The 19528-nt window shown below is 45.5% G+C and overlaps 1 protein-coding gene across 2 annotated transcripts in view; it reads left to right on the top strand.

Annotated features, from left to right (window-relative positions):
• NIM1K (NIM1 serine/threonine protein kinase) overlaps positions 1–19528 on the top strand; it is a 63830-nt gene that overhangs the window by 38194 nt on the left and 6108 nt on the right. For both annotated transcript variants that reach the window (XM_042950549.1, XM_042950540.1), the window contains exon 2: positions 7555–8581. In XM_042950549.1, the coding sequence (XP_042806483.1) occupies positions 8290–8581 (292 nt within the window). In that variant the 5' untranslated portion in view covers positions 7555–8289. The remainder of the gene's footprint in view (positions 1–7554; positions 8582–19528) is intronic.

Genomic DNA, 19528 nt, shown 5'->3' with positions numbered 1-19528 from the left:
TGGATGACCCTCCCCTTTTCTTCTGGTGATGTCCCTAGAAAACCTAGAGCAGACTGCAAATTGGCAACCTGAATGCCAAATCTGGCCTGATGGTTCAGTTTCACTTGGCCACACAGTATTTTAAAAATATTTAATCCACACACACACACACACACACAAACTCACACACTTAATCTACCATTTAAAAATTGAGAGAGTTCACCAAAGATTTCTTGATTTCCAGCTGCTTTTAACAAAAGGCCAAGCAAAAGTAAGCCTGCATTCTAGCATGGCCTCTCTGGCTTAAACTGAGTATGGACTTCCTTGTCATGCCGAGTTGGGCACTGTGGAAGGCATGGGCCTTGCACTAAGCCCCATAGAACACCTGCATGGCCCTCTAGGTGTTTGAGTCTGTGACCTTGGTGGCTGAGGTTGACCTTGATGGCTGAGGGAACCTCACGTGTGGTAGAATTCTGTGGGAGAAGAGCTGATGTCATAAGCTCGTCAGACTGGGTGGATTGGCCATGGACGGTGGGTGTCCGTGGAATGGAGGAGACCTGGGCTGAGTGGCTGGCAAAGTAGCCTGGGATGTCAAGCAGGGCAAGGGGTAGTATTAAGAACAGCTCTGCTATTCATCAGTAGGGCACACCCAGTTCATACTGATTTTCCATTTGCTTCAAAATTTCCCAACTGCTCCCCATGGAGATCTTGACATGTGTGTTGAGAAATAAAGAGCTAAGAGCAAAAGCTAAGACAGTGCAGATGATTTTTAAGTTGTAAAATATATTTTTTAAATGAAGCCTATTTGGGGCGCCTGAGTGGCTCAGTCAGTTGAGCCTCTGACTTCGGCTCAGTTCATGGTCTCACGGTTCCTGGGTTCGAGCCACACATCTGGCTCTGTGCTGACAGCTCAGAGCCTGGAGCCTGCTTCAGATTCTGTATCTCCCTTTCTCCTGCCCCTCACTGCTCGTGCTCTATCAAAAATAAATAAATATTAAGAAGAAGAAGAAGAAGAATAAATGAAGCAAACTATTTGCTAAAAGTTCTCCCAGAAATGCACCATGCCTGAGAAGGATTACATGGGATTCGGCTATCAGTGCAGCCAGTTGCCGCACAGAAAACCCAGCTTTTCTTCTAAGCAAACCAGTGCCTGCCCTTGCCAGCCAGGGGAAAAGGTCCTCAGAAAGCCTTGCCTAGTTTTGTAATTTAAACTCAGACAAAGAGAACAAAGGCCAGATGGTTTTCTTTGATTTACTCTTCGCAGTGGGTTGCAAGTCAAGAGCATGAATTACTAAGTAAGTTCAGTTTTCTTTAATCTTAACGCATTGCTATGCAACAGCAGTAAGCTAATAATTAAGGACCGATCTGCCTCCTCCGGAAGCTTTGAGCTACAGTGATGTGACTTCATGTTTTTGGCTGATTGGGTTTCTAAGCTTTCATAAACATTGGTCGAAATCAAATGGGCAAAAGGGAAAACCCTTAGCAAATGCATCTGAGAAAAGGAAGATTTCATCCACAACTAGATATGTCATCATTTCCATCATTTGCATATTTTTGGCATGATGTAACTTGACATTTTGGGCCACTACTAGAAAGTAATGTAAATGCAAGCTATTTGTAGCAAGCCCACGACCTGCAGTCAGGATTTCTACTTCCAAACATCTAAGAAAAGTCTTTAGGGGAAAAAAAAACTTTCTGCAAAATAAAAACGAGTATTCATTATACACATATCCAAGTGGGATTTATCTTTCCGTTAGATTTTTTTCTTCTACTTTTTTGTTGTATTGGAATATCTGGGAATCTGGAACTTTCCCTCATTCATTACTATTTTTGAAATTTGTTGGCAATTCGAGTACAATAGGAGTCATATGTCTTACTTTACTGGGGACACGATAGTGTGACTCTGGGAACTCTAATAATTAGATGTTGGACTTAAAATTTTTTTTTTAATATTTATTTATTTTTGAGAGAGACAGAGACAGGATGCGAGTGGGTTAGGGGCAGAGAGAGAGGGAGACACAGAATCCGAAGCAGGCTCCAGGCTCCGAGCTGTCAGCACAGAGCCCGACGTGAGGCTTGAACCCACGAGCTGTGAGATCATGACCTGAGCAAAGCCAGACGCTTAACCGCCTGAGCCACCCAGGCGCCCCTCTTACATTCTTGCTATCCCATTTACATACACTTTTCTGTCTTCTTAACAGGACATTTTGCAGATTGCAACACATTCTTTTTCACAAGTGCATAGCAATCCATTATATACGTATTATCATTGATTTAACCTGTTCCCTATTGATGGCCACATAAACAATTTCCAGCTTTTGCTGCAAAACAACCCGGTAGTGAGTATCAGTCTCTCAATCCTCATATTAGAAATAGGCATATTTTTGTGCAGCGTGCGTAAGATAAACTCCAGAAGGGGACTCCCCGAAGTGAAGGGTATATGCACGTGTGCTTTCAGAGCTAGAGCCCAATCGCCCTCCAGGCACGTGGACTCAGTAGTAATGAATGTAATGGATAAGAGTCCCTGTGTCCCCAAACCCTATCTTGCCGGGACATTACCAAAAATGTTTTTGTAGTTTCCAAATTTCTTTGTAAAAAAATCTAATTTCCGTGTAGTTTCATGTGTATTTCTCGGTTGTAAGTGAAGTTGAGCATCTTCTATATTTTAGAGCCATTTGTATTTTCTATGCAGTGTCTGCTCATGTTCTTTATGATTTTCTTTGGGGATATTGGCATTTTTCTAATCAATTTGTAAAAATTCTTTATCTAAAAATTAGGCCTTTGTCATACTTGCTGGAAAGTTTTTCCTACCAGTTTATCATTTAATTTGCCTTATTGGTTTATGTTACCTTTTGGCAAACAGAAAGTAAGCATTTGATGTAGTCAAATTTAATGTTTTCTTTTCTGACCTTCTCTGAGATCATAAAAAAACTTTTTTTCTAGTCTTTTATGGTTTCATTTTTTTACATTTACTCAGGTGGTCTGTTTGGAATTTATTTTGGAGTAGGATGAGTTAGGGGTTCAGTTTTTTCCAGTCAGCTTGCAACTTGTTTCAACAGGTTGCAATTCATCCTCAATACAAACCCATGGCAACATTTTTAAAATTGCAAAATTTCTTTATCTGATATAAACAGAAGACTAACTGTCTCCCTAGCCATTGTGGAAAGACAATTGGTCTTAAGGTCATTGCGCAAGAAATTTAATTTGCAGGTAGAGTGTGTGTTATGCAAGATAACGCCTGACACCTGACAGCTGAGTCTGACCTTCTTTTCTCGAATTAGGAAGAGAAAGAGGAGCAATTCCTGGGGGCACCTGAAGCTAATCAGGGTAGCAAGCCTAAAAGCCAATTGTAAATCCCAGGCCTGAATGGGGTTCAAGATACGGAGCCCAAATCAGGAGACGGGAGAACCAGCAGAGATGGCCGAGCTTGGGGAGTCAGAGAGTAGGTTCCAGGAGGCCTGGGTGTGGCGTGGGTGCCTGAGGAGAGCTGATCCTTTGGAAGGGGCAAGGAGGAGGAAGATTTTGCATTTCTAAGCAGCCCTATGGTAATTCTCCGTGGGATGTCGGAATTCCCATTAAACTCTCACCTACACTAGGTTGGGCCCAGAATCCTAACAGCTGAGAGAGGTTAGCTCTGGCCTCAGAAGTATGGACTGAAATAAGCTTTCTGAAATAATTCAAGTAAATCTTGGGATAGCGTTATTATTTTATAAATAAAAATCTTTACCTCTACTAAATCATATCCAAATGTAATGGTTGATAAATTGGTAAATTAATGCATTCCCTCTTCGTCTACATTTATCAGATACGTGCCAGGCAATGTGCTGAGCTCTGGGAAATAGAATAAGGTGCAGGTCCTTTCCCTCCAGGTGCGTATCTAGATGGGGTACGAGTAGGTCAGCAGCAGAGACTGCAGAGCGGTGAGGTGCTCTGGAGTTGCATGAAAGGCCCAGGAAGGACACCAAGCCAAGTTCTTCATAGAGTTTGCTGGAACAGGAGGTGATCAAGCACTGCTTCTTGTCTAAAATCCCTACTCTCTTTATGTAGGTAAAGCTAGAGTTATAATTTCAGAATTATAATTCATGTTACTCCACTTGTCATCTGTGTGGTAACTTTCTGCCAGGGGTCGGGGGAGATCTAGTGCCACTCCATCTGCATAGAGATTCTTAGTCTGAGCATGGATTTCAGAGGGTCTGTTAACCCCTTAAAATTGGATGCAAATTATACGTGCGTGCTGTTTATTTCTGGGGATAGGATCATAGATTCCATGAGAATCTCAAAGGAGAGTGTGATCCCAGAAAGCTTAAGAACCAGTGACTAGGGGCACCTGGGTGGCTCAGTCGGTTAAGTGTCTGGCTGGTGATTTCAACTCAGGTCGTGATTTCAGGGTCATGGGATTGAGCACTATGTTGGGTTCCATGCTGAGTGTGGAATCTGTTTTGGATTCTTTCTCTTTCACCCTCTGCCCCTCTCCCCTGCTTGTGCTCTCATTCTCTCTCTCTCTCTCTGAAAAAAAAAAAAAGAACCAGTGGCTAGATTTTCTTAAACCTAATTAAGGATCTCTTATCTTAACATTTTAAAAACATTGTAATCAGACCCTAATCTAGAGATGTGTGTGGTTCCTAATACCTGGCCCCTTTTAAACCTCTATCCCTTATCCTTTTTCCAGCTTCCTCTCTCCCTGTGCAAAAAGAGGAACAGAGCTGGGTGGCACTTTACTCTTTTCCTGTCTTTATCTTATTTGGCAACCCCATACTTAACGACAGTAATAATGTAAGCAACTCTGTACTTAATTGTAATAATGTGATATTATCAAACAGAATTGGAAATTCACATTCCCAAGACAATCTCTTATGTTCACTCAGGCTTTTGGTTCAGAATGCTCAAGTTCAAAAATCATGTTCAACACACATTGAGCAAAGACTTTGTTTTTTTTAGTTTTTTTTTAATTTAATTTAATTTTTTAAAGTTTACATCCAAACTAGTTAGCATATAGTGCAACAATGATTTCAGGGGTAGATTCCTTAATGCCCCTTACCCATTTAGCCCATCCCCCCTCCCACAAACCCTCCCGTAACCCTCAGTTTGTTCTCCATATTTATGAGTCTCTTGTGTTTTGTCCCCCTCCCTGTTTATATTATTTTTGTTTCCCTTCCCTTAAGTGTATCTGTTTTGTCTCTTAAAGTCCTCATATGAGTGAAGTCATATGATATTTGTCTTTCTCTGACTAATTTCACTCAGCATAAATGTCCTCCGGTTCCATCCACATAGTTGCAAATGGCAAGATTTCATTCTTTTTGATTGCCGAGTAATACTCCATTGTATATATATACCACATTTTCTTTTTTTTTTAATTTTTTTAATGTTTATTTATATCTGAGACAGAGAGAGACAGAGCATGAGTGAGGGAGGGGCAGAGAGAGAGGGAGACACAGAATCTGAAACAGGCTCCAGGCTCCGAGCTGTCAGCACAGAGCCCGATGCGGGGCTCCAACTCACAGACCACGAGATCATGACCTGAGCCGCAGTTGGACGCTCAACCGACTGAGCCACCCAGGCACCCCTATACCGCCTTTTCTTTATCCATTACATCCATCGATAGACATTTGGGCTCCTTCCATACTTTGGCTATTGTTGATAGTGCTGCTATAAACATGGGGGGTGCATGTGTCCCTTCAAAACAGCACACCTGTATCCCTTGGATAAATACCTAGTAGTACAATTGCTGGGTCATAGGGTAGTTCTATTTTTAGTTTTTTTAGGAACCTCCATACTGTTTTTCAGAGTGGCTGCACCAGCTTGCATTCCCACCAGCAGTGCAAAAGAGATCCTCTTTCTGGCATCCTCACCAACACCTGTTGTTGCCCGAGTTGTTAATGTTAGCCTTACTAACATTAAGGTGGTATCTCATTGTGGTTTTGGTCTGTGTTTCCCTGATGATGAGTGATGTTGAGCATTTTTTCATGTGTCGGTTGGCCATCTGGCTGTCTTCTTTGGAGAAGTGTCTATTCATGTCTTTTGCCCATTTGTTCACCGGATTATTTATCTTTTGGGTGTTGAGTTTGATAAGTTCTTTATAGACTTTGGATACTAACCCTTTAACTGATATGTCATTTGCAAATATTTTCTCCCATTCTGTCGGTTGCCTTTTTAGTTTTGCTGATTGTTTTCTTTGCTGTGTGGAAGCTTTTTATTTTGATGAGGTCCCAGTAGTTCATTTTTGCTTTTGTTTCCCTTGCCTCTGGAGACATGTTGAGTAGGAAGTTGCTGCGGCCAAGATCAAGGAGGTTTTTGCCTGCTTTCTCCCCAAGGATTTTGATGGCTTCCTGTCTTACATTGAGGTCTTTCATCCATTTTGAGTTTATTTTTGTGTATGGTGTAAGAAAGTGGTCCAGGTTCATTCTTCTGCATGTCGCTGTCCAGTTTTCCCAGCACAATGTTGCTGAAGAGACTGTCTTTATTCCATTCGATGTTCTTTCCTGCTTTGTCAAAGATGAGTTTGTGGGTCCATTTCTGGGTTCTTTATTCTGTTCCATTGATCTGAGTGTCTGTTCTTGTGCCAGTACCATACTGTCTTGATGATTACAGCTTTGTAGTATAGCTTGAAGTCTGGGATTGTGATGCCTCCTGCTTTGGTTTTCTTTTTCAAGATTGCTTTGGCTATTCGGGGTCTTTTCTTGTTCCATACAAATTTTAGGATTATTTGTTCTAGCTCTGTGAAGAATGCTAGTGTTATTTTGATAGGGAAAGACTTTCTTTATGTAAGACATTGTGCTCCATGCTGAGGGAGAGAGGAGGGGAGCAGGGAATACAGATGAATTAAACCCAGTGCCCACTTTCATGGCGATAAGACATTTTGGAAAAAAGCACAAAGCACAGTAGGGATTCAGAAAGTGATTATTTCTTACTAGAAGATGCAGGAGAAAAAGTCATGAAGATATTCACGCTGGACAGTATTTCTTATCACTGAGGATGCCATAGACTTTTTCCCTCCAGTAACATTATCCTCTGTTTCTGCACCTTCAGAATGAGCTGTTGGGCCTGGAGGCTAATACCTGATTAGAAATACCCAGAAAATAAGCTTGGAGAAAAATTAGCCTTTGTCATGGCTAATGACAAATGGCACAGAAAAAAGGAGTAGGAACAACCAATATAGGAAAAATTGTAAAGAACATTGTTCTTTGAATCAATGTAAGAATTTTTGAAAACTGATATTAATAGGAAATCTTTATCATCATTAATGCCATATCATTATTTTAAAAGTCTGGCTTTAAAGCAATTTAAGGCAACATGCATATTTCCTAAACATCAAGAAACAGAAAAATAGTTTTGCTAAAACTATTTACAGGCTGTGAGCGCTTTTCTAAAGTGTAGATTGAGGAGTGTGTGTGTACATTTTCTTCTTACTAAATCATCTATAATCAAGCATTTACTACTGACAGTCATAACTGAAATTTGTACAGTGCTTTTTTTTTTCTTTTTAGATCAATGCTTACAAGGCAGTTTCACATTCATTATAAATCCTGTACAGTACATTGGCGTAGGCTAATAAATTTTCTTATTCTCTGTTCTTAGGGTGAATCAGCACCTGCCAAACTTTTGAGACAGCTCACGGCTTAGAGGAAGCCTCATCTAAATAAAGGCCGGCTAAAGTGACATTGCAGGGATTTAATCCTTCTCTGGCAGCCCGTGTGACCAGAAGGCTGATTTGCAAGTTTCCACTCTCCTAGGGTCCAGATCACTGGGTCTCGGGGGCCCTGAGGCTGGCCAGCAGGAGAAGTGCAAAATGAAGGAGGTCAGAAGGGAACGCCAGCAGCAGGGACCCGGGGACCTCCACGGGGCTCTTATACACCACAATGAAAGATTCTCCGGCCATCAAAGGAAATAGCAAACTGGAGGCTTTGTCTTGGGACGCAGCCACCTTCCACAGAGCATCAGACTGCATGGTGGGCCAGAAAGTTCCTGGAGCCTGAGCCGGAGAGTGGTTATGGTAACTGGATGTGCGGGCCTATACAGTGAGAGCTGGGAAGTGCCACGTGAGGGAAGGTGGGAAATGTCTTGAGTGAGGTGGGTGGCTCCTGGCCTGGCTGGGCAGACTCTGCTGGCCCGTGTGCCTCTGCCCCCCTCAGACCAAGAAGGGGTCTGCTCATCAAGGAACCTACCCCGATCTGCAGGCCAGCTGTCACAGACACGGGGCTCTGGCAGGCCCTAACTCCCATCTCCCATCCCCCGGGCCCTTGGCACTGCTCCCCGAGCCTGCCTTCGATTGGTGCCCTTGGCCGAGATGGAGATGTGAGCCTGGGGTGGACGATGACTGCAGTGTACATGAATGGAGGCGGCCTGGTAACCCCCCACTATGCCAGGTGGGAGCGGCGGGATAGCGTGGAAAGTGGCTGTCAGACGGAGTGCAGCAAGGAGGATGAGGAGGGGCAGCCCCGCCAGCTGACACCCTTCGAGAAGCTGACCCAGGACATGTCCCAAGATGAGAAGGTGGTGAGAGAGATCACGCTGGGGAAACGTATTGGCTTCTACAGAATCCGAGGGGAAATTGGAAGTGGGAACTTTTCCCAAGTCAAGCTCGGGATTCACTCCCTAACTAAAGGTAGGATCTGACCTTCCTGGATTGTCTCCTGTGGTATCAGGACCTAGAGTGGGGACAGGGTTAGGAGGCCAGAGCCAGGGAAGCAGGTGAAGCGACATTCCGGTGGCCCTGCTGGGCGCAAGCCCTGTGCCACACGCCTTCCACTGTTACCTCAGTTGGTTTCCACAGTAATGGTGTGAGGTCAGGATTTGTATTTCCATTTGGAGATATGGAAACTAAGATCCAAAGAAGTCAAATGTGGTTTTTGGCAGTTCAATCTCAGAGGATTTTGACTCTAAAACCTCTCCCACCGTACCGTGTGGATGAGCTCACTCAACGTTGAGGGGACTGTGTCCAGTCAGGCCATGGAGAAGTGGGGTGGGGTAGGGCTTGGTTCCCAGGCAACTCATATTCCAAGTCCTTATTTATCACTTCTGTTTGTGTTTGTGTGTCAATGCAGATGGCACAGGAGGCCTCCCAGGTCACCACTGCCAGTAGCTAGCAGGGTTCAGTCTCCCCTCCTCACCTGAGGCTGCTACTTCTGTTATCTCTGGGGGAAAGGCTTTTGATCTCAGGACCTTCTCTGCTTCAGTCTACTCTGTTCTCGTTGTTGCTTGGCTCCTTGCCGTCTAGCAAAGACCCATGTTTCCCTGGATCCAGACACTCGGGACCCCAGACCAGCAGTGCCCACGACTCTGGCTTCAAGGAAGAACTCTACAGAGAGCCCAGCAGCCCTTTGTTGGCCCAGCCCAGTGTGGACTCTCCCCCATGCCACGTGTAACTTAGCCGAAGCCTAGGGATTATCATAAGGGAGTTGTAAGGCAGGAAAATAACATTTGTGACTTGATATAATTTACCAACTTCCTAAAGCCCATGGACTCTATCCTGTTCCTGAGAGTACTGTACTGACATCTTCTCACCATAGGCCCAGCCTGCTACCCTATCTCCAGTGTCACTCTTCTCTCATATTAGAGTTGACTCTCATTTTCTTCTCTGCTCCAACCTTCAATTCCATCTCTATGTTTGGCCCCTATATAAAAGTCACCCCCGCCCCCCAACACATATACACACATGTGCACACATGCATAGTCCCAAGTCACTGGAGCTCCAAGTCTCCTGCCGTCTTGCTCAGAGCCCAAGCATCTGGGTTCACATCCTCACATCTCAGCTACTCACCTTGCTTCCCTGGGTAAATGACAGTACTTCAGCAGACAGTGACAGTGCTGACTTTATCCACAAAAGTAGGTCTAGTGCTGTAACTCGAATCTAATTGGGACATGTGTTGCTTTTCAGTGGTCTGGAACAAGAATGAGAGACAAAGGGGACACAGGGAGACGAGGGGCCAGAAACTGGGAGAGAAGACATGATTAGGAAGGGGAGAAGAGAAGTTGGGTAAAGGCAAAACAGGGGAGGAACTCAGAAAGGGGAGCATGTCCAGCGCATCAGAAAGGCCACGGGGCAAAGGCTGAGCAAAGGCTACCAGATGTGGCCAACTTGGAGCTTTTTCCTGGGTGTGAGTTCAGGTGTTAGATTCCAGTGGTGAGGAAGCAGCGTGGGGCAGTGGAAAGAACAGGGATTCAGAATCAGATGAATTTGTTTCAGGTCCTGGTTCAGTCCCTTCCTAGTCACTTACTCTTTGGTCCCTAGTTGCCTCAGCCATAAAATAGAGATAATGATTCTTACCTTAGAATTGTTGGGAAAATTAGAAAAAACATATACAAAGTATATGGCACATAGTAGCCACTCAATAAAGGGTAGCTATCATTGGTGCAACTCGATTTTTTTACTTAAATAAACTTACTTCAGAAGGAAATGTAATGTTATTTAAATAATGAAAAACCAACGTCACTTGCTATGAATAGAAGGTAATGGCAAAAACAGATATGATGCAAACAAATTTAAAAGATTTATTTTTTATTTATGTATTTGCCCAGCTTTATTGAGACATAATTGGCATATAACATTGGGTAGGTTTAAAATATGCACCACAGTGATTTTATTATGTCTGTATATATTGAAAAATGATTACCTCAGTAAGGTTATTTAAAACATCTGTCACCGGGGTGCCTGGGTGGCTCAGTCGGTTGAGTGGCCGACTTCGGCTCAGGTCATGATCTCGCGGTCCGTGGGTTCGAGCCCCGCGTCAGGCTCTGTGCTGACTGCTCAGAGCCTGGAGCCTGTTTCGGATTCTGTGTCTCCCTCTCTCTCTGACCCTCCCCCGTTCATGGTCTGTCTCTGTCTCAGAAATAAATAAACGTTAAAAAAAAATTAAAAAAAAAAATAAAACATCTGTCACCTCACGTAGTTAGGATTTTTTGTGTATGGTGAGAACTTTTAAAATTTAGTCTCTTAGGAACTTCCACAAAGTTTTGAAGGAAAACCGCCAAGTAACAAAAAAGTAAAACATTCCAAAAACCGATCTGAGACTTTCTCTTTGCCTTAATTAGGAGAATTCAAGAATAACTGAAGCAGGAATAGTGTTTTTATGCTGTGCATCAGTGCCATTTAAGGCGGTTTCCACGCACAAAAATCATTTTGCGCCCCGTGAGTGTTACCGGCTTCACTTTGGGAAACACGGACCTCATCTAGCCCTCCCGCGTGTCCCAGAAGTGACACGGGTTCTTCCTGCAGCCTGCTTTCTGCCGGCCCTTCTCCCTGTTCAGACGGTGCCTAAGAGAGAGCCGTGTCATTAAGTAGCAGAAGGGCATGGAGTGAATATTGTGGAAAGACACTGGCTTTGGAATCAGTGAGACCTGGGTGGGATTATTATTCTTTTTACTTCTGTGTGACCCAGAACAAGTTACTTTATCATTCTGTGCAATTTTTTTAATGTTTACCTATTTATTTTGAGGGGGCAGGGAGCACGAGCCGGGGAGAGGCAGAGAGAGAGGGAGAGAGAGAATCCCAAGCAGGCTTCTCGCTGTCAGTGCAGAGCCCGATGTGGGGCTCAGTCTCACAAACCGTGAGATCATGACCTGAACCCAAGTCGTGTGGGACACTTAACTGACCGAGCCACCCCGGCACCCCTGCGCCTCAATTTCTTCATGAGTAAAATTTAAAAATCTAACACACTGAATATCTACCGTGTGCCTAGACAGAGCCACACTAACCATTCATCAAATGCTATTATTAGTCTGATTTTTCGAAAAAGTCTCTGTTCTTTAGGCCTGCCGAGTCACACATAGCTGGGTTCGTGGAACAGAAGCCTACTCAGGTTAGCTCGTGTGTACGAGGGGAATTCTGTGGGCCCACAGCAGGGAAGCAGAGCCGGGTCTCAAGATATCACACTCTCCATCTCTTCTTTCTCTGGGGCTCGCGGTTGCTCATTTCTGCGTCCCTTGATGAAAGTCTTGCCTCTCTATACTTCCTTCTGCAGAGTGGCTTTCTCTGCGTGATTATCGGAAGACGCACGGCCACGAATGGTTGTTGCCAGTTCCACGTCTACACGATGTCCCAGCTTTATTACCCATCTCCATACCACCAGTTTCATTCTATGACAGCTCGAATTTTGAGGAGAGAGAATGTGACTGCTCACCCGCCAACCGATGACAGGCCGCCACTGAGTTCAAGGGCACGCCTGCATCGGGTCAGCGGCAGCCTCTAGGGCCACAGGTCCCACGGCTCTCTCAGCAGAGCCTGAGGTCCAAAGTAGTGTCTCTGAGAGGGGAGAGTAGAGAGCACAGCAAATCAACGGACACATCCGCCGTAGAGCCGATAAGCAGCTAAGCACAGAAATCAGCGCAAGCCCTTAGCAAGCAAGCGTCTAAGTCTGCAGACAGGCTGTTAAGTAAGGAGGGCAGAAGACGACGCATGACAGCAACAACTGGCATTTACATGGTGACTTCCTGCTCAAGTGCCGAAGGCTTCTCGTCTGTTGTATTACAAAATTAACTGAATTCTAGTTCCTTGAGTTTCAGAGAACACGGCATTTTTCTGCTGTGCAAGTTGGGTGCCTCAGTGGCCTCACTGACATGCTCTCCTCAGTGCTGACCCACCACAGAGTAGCCCTGTTGTCAAAGGTTCAGTGTCACCCTCTGGCTATGGGACATATGTGCAAAAGAGGGGGACGGAGGCCAAAAGCACAGGGGGTGGAAAAATCAGTTCAACAAGCAAGTTTGAACAACAGAAAACGTAATGGCAGGTAATTGAGCGACAGAAAAGGAAATCCTGGGCCTCACTGGTAGGCCCATCCTGTAACGGGCTCGTCCTGGCTCCGCGCCCCGCCTCTCTTGGGTTCTGCCTTCAGTGGGCCCCCGGTCAGGAAGGAGCAGGAAGGTGAGCATAAAGGGAGCTGAGAGGTTGGGCGGGGGAGCAGGGGGAGCCCCCAGATGCAACGACAGGGAAGGCTCAGGAAAGAGGAGGGTGGTTCAGGTCCTGGGAAGTGGAGTCTCAGGGACCCGAAGAACTGGCCTGAGGAAAGGAGGAGGGACATTTGGCCACCCTGAGCTGACTGGAAAGGAAAGAGAGAAGTAACGTTCCTTCCAAATCTTTACCTCTGAGAGAGGAAGGAGATTTACCAGCAATTGGCTTAGAAAGGTTCGCTGGGAATTTCAAACAGCTGTCCCATTGCCCAGCCACATCAGATTGTACAATGTGGACAGTGATTGTGTAAGTATGGTCCCCATCAAAGCCAGCTGGCCTGGAATTGTCATCAGGCTTTCTAGGCAATGGGGACAGCCTGGACAAGACAATGGAGGAGATTCCCAGGAAAGCAGAGAGTTTCAGTGCCGGGGGAGGGCGGGGGGTGGGGCAGCTCCTAGGACAGTCGTTTTCAAAGGGCACCAGCTGTTTTGGATCTCTAGAAGGAAGGCTCCAGTGGAGGCCCCTGTTGGCTGGAGTTTATTTTTATAGCTAACAGCTTAGATTCCCTTGGGCCTTGCAAGCTGATAGGGCAGAGCTATGAGTCCCCTTTTAAGCTGATTAGAAATTTCTCAAAAGAGATGATGCACTCAGCCTCTGAATATTTTATGTTCCATCTGTTGTCACAAACAAAAGTAAATGAGGCCACGGGTGCCTGTCCCTTTCTCTGTTGCTGCCCTTCCTGACCTCTTCTTCCCTGGTCTTCCTGTGTATTACTCTAGTCTCATGTTTCTAGAACCCTTTCTTCTTCTCTCTCAATTTACTTATTCATCAGTTTATTCATGCCCCCTCACCTTCCTTTTTAAAAATATAATAAACACTCCCGTACCGATATTTTGTTCTGGGCCTTACAGAGTCGAGTACAATGTGGTGGTAGCCTATTAGGAACTCACAGTAGGTACTGGAGATGGGATATGACTGGAAGGTGTGGCCGCAGAGTAAGGTAAATGGGTGTGTTCAGCTGTGCTCAAGGGGAGCAGGAAAGGGTCATTGACCGGGACAGGCTTGCAGTAGGCCTAGAAGTTTATGAAGCGCATGGAGGTATGAGCTAGTGAGGGGAGTATTTGGAAATTTAAAAGGAATTCGGCAAGGGGGATGCAGAAGGTGACACAGGCAGGGACTAGATCATGGAGAGTCTTCCTGTGCATTTGGGTTTTGTCATTTAGGTATTGGGGAGCCACCAAAGAGCTTTAAGCAAGCAATTAATACAAAGTGATTAATATGATCAACTTTCAGTGAGGAAAGCAAATTGAAGTTGGGGCATGACAAGAGTCAGGGAAGTCAGAAAAAGTATTAGTCTAATAGTCCAGACGAATGATGATGTCCATCTCAACTAAAGAAGTGAAAGGAAGGATGGAGAGAAGGAGATGCATTTGAGAAATATTTCAGAATATTGGAAAACCCTGTGGTCAGTTGCATGGGTGACAGCAGGAAGGGAGAAGAGGTATTGAAAGTGATGCCCAGGGTCCCATTTATTTAGCAACTCAGAAGTGGGTAGTGACTATAGAAAAAGAAGCAGATTTGAGAGGGAAGATTTGGAAGCACTGATTTGGGGGAACATGAAGGTCATGGAGTCTAACGGCCACCCTGGAGCCTGAGGGAAAGTAGGAACGGGAAATAAAGATTTGGGGCTTAACACATCCAGGGGGTAGCGAAAATCTTGGGTGTTCTGGTTACAGGCTCCTTGGTGTCATCGTATCATTTTGATCCTTAGAATTTCCCCACATGGGTTATAAATAGTAAACGTTCAACTAAACATTCAACGAATATTTGGTAACTTAAGTTAGTATAAAATGCCTCATGAGAACCCAGTGGGGGCAGGGAAGAGATTTTAGAGGGAGCAAGGCATGGCAGTACTCTCTGGTAAGTCCTCTCTGTTGTCACCTCCTGGCAGACAGGACTGGGGACTAACTCAGTCTAGAGTAAAGCTTCATAGAGAAGGCTCAAGGATTTTAAAGAAATGATACCTCCTCTTGAACACATTCATTAAAACAGCAATTAAAGCTTGTTTTCTTATTTTAAAAACGGTTTAAAGCGGCTTTGGTGAATCCATCCTAAATAGGTCCAATATTGGAAATACTGTAACCAAAAAATGCTCATTGTGGGTGTTATTTATCATGCAAAGGACTAGAAATCCCTTATGTGATCCAATGATATAAGAATTGCCAGGTAAATGAGAGCATATACACTGGATAGAAGGTTACACAGCCATTAAAAATCAGGATTATTGAAGAGTCTACAGTAACGTGGAAGGTACACGGAACAGAACAGTCAATGAAAAAGCAAAGTGCCAAACTGAGTTTACTCTGTGACGATATTCCTCACCCTGGGTTCTTGTGAGGTTAGATCAGAGCCTTCATTCCACAAATATTTGTTCAGCACCTGCTGTGTAACAGGTGCTCTTCTAGGGACTGGGAATACAGCGGGGAACAAAATAGACACCAGTATGTGCTATGAAGCTTACGTTCTACTGGGGAGAGACAGACAAAAATAAGTCAGGAAAATATTCATTATGTTACATAGTGGTGAGTGATAAGAAGGAAATCAAGCAAAGGGGATAGGGAACAGAGAAGGCCACATTTTAGATACGTTGGCAGGGACAGCCTTCCTGAGGGGGTGATCCCTGACCTGAAAGAAGGTCACCGCCCACAGATGTGGGGGAGAAGTGGTCATGCGGAGGGGGTAGCAAGCCTAAGGAGGGGGTGTGACTGTAGTACTCCAGGAACGGCCAGAGGGATGAGGCCATGGGACAGCAGTGACCAGATCATGTGGGGTCATTATGTCATAGGAAGGACTCCGGCTTTTCCTCTGAGTGAAACTGGAGCCAAGCATGGAAGTGACACGATCTGGCTTATGCTTTAATAGGATCGCCCTGGCTGCTCTGTTGAAAATAGACTGCGAGGGGTCAAAGGCAGAAAAGGAGAGATCAGGTAGGTGTCTGTGCCAGTTATCCAGGCAAGAGATTAGTGGTGGCTTGGAGCAGGAAGCTAGCGGTGGAATGCTGAGAAGCGGCTGGATTCTGGCTGTATCTAGTAGGGATCTGCTGACAGATTCAAAGTGGGGTGTAAGAGAAGAGTCAAATCCTCAAAGGTTTTGGTCCTGACAAGTGTAAGAATAGAGTTTCCGTTTACTGAAACTGGGGAGACTGTAGGAGGAGCACGTCTGGGGGTGGGGGGAGGAGACCCAGAGTACGGAACATGTTGTGTCGTACGTCCTTTTACACATCCATTACGCATACGTGTTGGGGCCTCACCCACGTCTCCAGGCACCTTACCACCTCGGTGCATGCAAGCCTAACCTTCACATGCCAGTCTCGCTATCTCTCTGCCTCTGGACTTTCTCTGGGTTCTGGAGCCTGCTCTTCCCGCAGGCATGGGAGGCCAGAAGGAGAGGGGAATTTACATCCCCCAGGAGTGGCCAAAAACCAGTTACTGGCAGTAGTTGATCCATAAATACGCCAGCTCTTCTTGTGATATCAAGGCACAGTAACTCAGCAGGATGACCGATAACTTGCTTAGTAACACATCATTTACTGGCCGTCTTTCCTTTCCCATCTCGGTTTTTCATTCTTCTATCTGTATTTCCTGGGGTTATCTCCTTCGTAAACTACTTGCACCTGCATCCCTGCCTCGGACTCTGCTTCAGGCAGAATCCAAACTAAGACAACTAAGTGGAGAGGTCATGCAGGCAGACATGCTTCTGCATCTGGCATCACCAAGGAAATGGTTGTAGGGAGGGAGTCCAAGGACTGTGCCTCCAGGTAGCCAACACTCAGAGGCTACCGAGATGAAAAGGACACAGCAAAAGAGGCTCAGAAGTAGAAGAGGCAGGAGAAAAGACACATACCATGTGCATTCACTAATATGTGGAATCTAAAAAACAAAACCAACAGACAGACTCTTAAATATAGAGAATAAACTGGTGATTACCGGAGGCAAGGAGGGTGGGGGGAGGATGGGTGAAATAGACAAAGGGGACTAAGAGGCACAAGCTTCCAGTTATAAAATAAATAAGTCACGGAGATGGAAAGCACAGCACAGGCAATATAGTCAATAATAGTATAATAACATTGCATGGTGACGGGTGGGGAATACTTACCGAGGTGAGCGTTATGTGCGGAACTTGAATCAGTATATGGTACACCAGAAACTAATATACCATCGTATGTCAGCTATGCTTCAATAAGAAAAAAAAAAAACACACAAGAAAGAGGGAAGAGAAATGCCATAGAAACCAAGTGATAAAGGTGTTTCAAGGAGAAGGGATAAAGCCTAAGAAATAACAATTGGTCTTAGCAAATTGGGGGTCATTGCTGACCCTGAGAGGCCTCCAAAGTAAGGTGCACATTCCCTAGGGGATGCCCAAGATGATCACTGGATAAGGGAAGGCAGTATTAGAATTTCCAGGGGCACCTGGGTGGCTCAGTCAGTTCAGTGGCTCACTCTTAATTTTGGCTCAGGTCATGGCCTCTCAGTTTGTGGGTTCAGGCTCCACACCCGGCTCTGTGTTGACAGCTCAGAGTCTGCTTGGGATTCTCTCTCTCCCTCTCTCTCTCTCTGCCCTTCCCCCGTGCTCTCTCTCTCTCTCTCTCAAAACAAATAAACTTGGAAAAAAGAATTTCCATTTATATTTATTTGTCACGATATCTTTGGAATTTCCATGATTATATATACATTTAAAATGTGTATATTAGTACACGTATATTATATATATATACATATATACATATATATGTGTGTATGTATATATGTGTGTGTATATATATATATATGTATATATATATATACACAGAGAGGGCCACATTTATTTGAGATAAGTTGACAGAGACAGCCTTCCTGAGGGGGTGATCACTGATCTGAAAGAAATAAGGTTGCTGCCCACAGATGTGGGAGAGAAGCGGTCATGCAGAGAGGGTAGCAAGCCTAAGGAGGGAGTGTAGTACTGTAGTTCCTGTAGTAGTCCAGGAACGGCCAGAGGGATGAGGCCAGGGGACAGCAGCCACCAGATCATGTGGGGTCATTATGTCATAGGAAGGACTCTGGCTTTTCCTCTGAGTGAAACCGGAGTAGTGCTCAAAAATATTTCATGGGTAAAGAAAGCCAATCAAAAGTTGTGTGGACCAATACCCCAAGGTATCAGGGCCTTTCCTGCTTCAAGATCTTCTTTCCTATACATCCCTACCACTAGAACCTTCCCTCATTGCCTCTCCACTACATTCTTCTAGCTGACACTTAGTCAGATTCCAGGGAAAGCACAGCCTCTTGCTTTTCACCCACATCACCTCCCTCACCTTTACCCTGCAAGCCTGCTGTGCCTAGCATCTTCCACCTGCCTCTCCAGATCCACTCTCCGCCCCCCATTCTGCTCTCTGCCCCAGACTGTGTTATGTCTCTGTAGTTCTCTGGGTTCCAGTTGGCTTTGGTCTCTTGCAGGGGATCAAAGGAACGAGAGGGAGGGCCTGATACCTATTCTCCCAGCCCCTGGCTCTGTGTCTGTAAAGACGATCTTAGATCCTCTCGTGGCAAATTTTTTACACCACACTCTGTGTTCTAATATCGATTTTCTCCCCTTTTCCCTTTGGTCCTCGAGATATATTCTGCCTGGTTCACTTCAGGTTTAAAAATGTGAATTAGTTGCTGTCACTTAGCGATTGGAACGTTTGCATAAAAATTCAGAGGTCTGGCTTCTCTTGAAAAAAATCAGCTGTGACAACACCTAGTCTCCGTGGCAAACAGCAACAAGTGTCTGGAGTTGAGTTTGCACCAGGGCATGTCCTCCTCAGGACACCGTGGTCCCCACTGTTCCCGGTTGCTTTATGCAAGCTCGCCACCCTATCACCACCCTGGCCTCTCGAGATATTCAAGTCTGCAAGTCCTAGTTTAAGGAATGTGTTGCCCACTACATGGGACCTGTGTCAGACTCCTGACCAGATTTGGAGAAAGGGGAGGGTTACTCAAGTGTGTCCAGTCTCTCTCCCTCCTGCCAGCACCGGAAGAGTCCTCTCTCTGGGATCTCCCAACCCGCCAACCTGCTCCCAGGCCTATTCTTCTATCCGTTTCTCTCAGTGCAGCCCGAGTACTCATTCAGACACGGAAGTCAGATTATCACTCTCCCGAGAACCGTGGACTGTCTTCCCGCTGTCCCACAGGCAAAGCCTAGGTTTCTTAAGGCAGCCTCCAAAGCCCAAGATTTTCTGATCCCACGTACCCCACTGGGCTCCCTTCATTCTCTGTGTCCAGCACAGTGGGCTCCCGCTCGAGTCCTTGAGCACACATGGTGTCCCTCTGTCCCTCGCCTGGGCCTGGCACACATGTGATCCCACAGCCACGTGCCTGGCCTCCCTCCTCACCTCTCGGTCACGGCTCAAATGTCCTTTCCCAGGGAGGCCTTTCCATGCTCCACCCGCACCCCTTCCTCACACGTGCTGCACTTGTAATATGGGCTTTTTAAAAGTCTCTGTCCCTTGCTGAGCTGCAGGGACTGTGTCTTCCTCACTGCCTGGCACGTTGTGTCTGTGCTCACGGAACCCTTGTTGAAAGAGTGGATTTGGAGACCTCGCTCTCCTTGGAAGAGCAGTTTCTTTCACTTAGTGACAATCCAGGATACTGG

Source organism: Panthera leo, chromosome A1 (genome assembly GCF_018350215.1).
Source record: "Panthera leo isolate Ple1 chromosome A1, P.leo_Ple1_pat1.1, whole genome shotgun sequence".
Classification (NCBI taxonomy): domain Eukaryota; kingdom Metazoa; phylum Chordata; class Mammalia; order Carnivora; family Felidae; genus Panthera; species Panthera leo.
The sequence above is the reverse complement of the archived record's forward strand: the minus strand, read 5'-3'. Positions and strand labels throughout refer to the sequence as shown.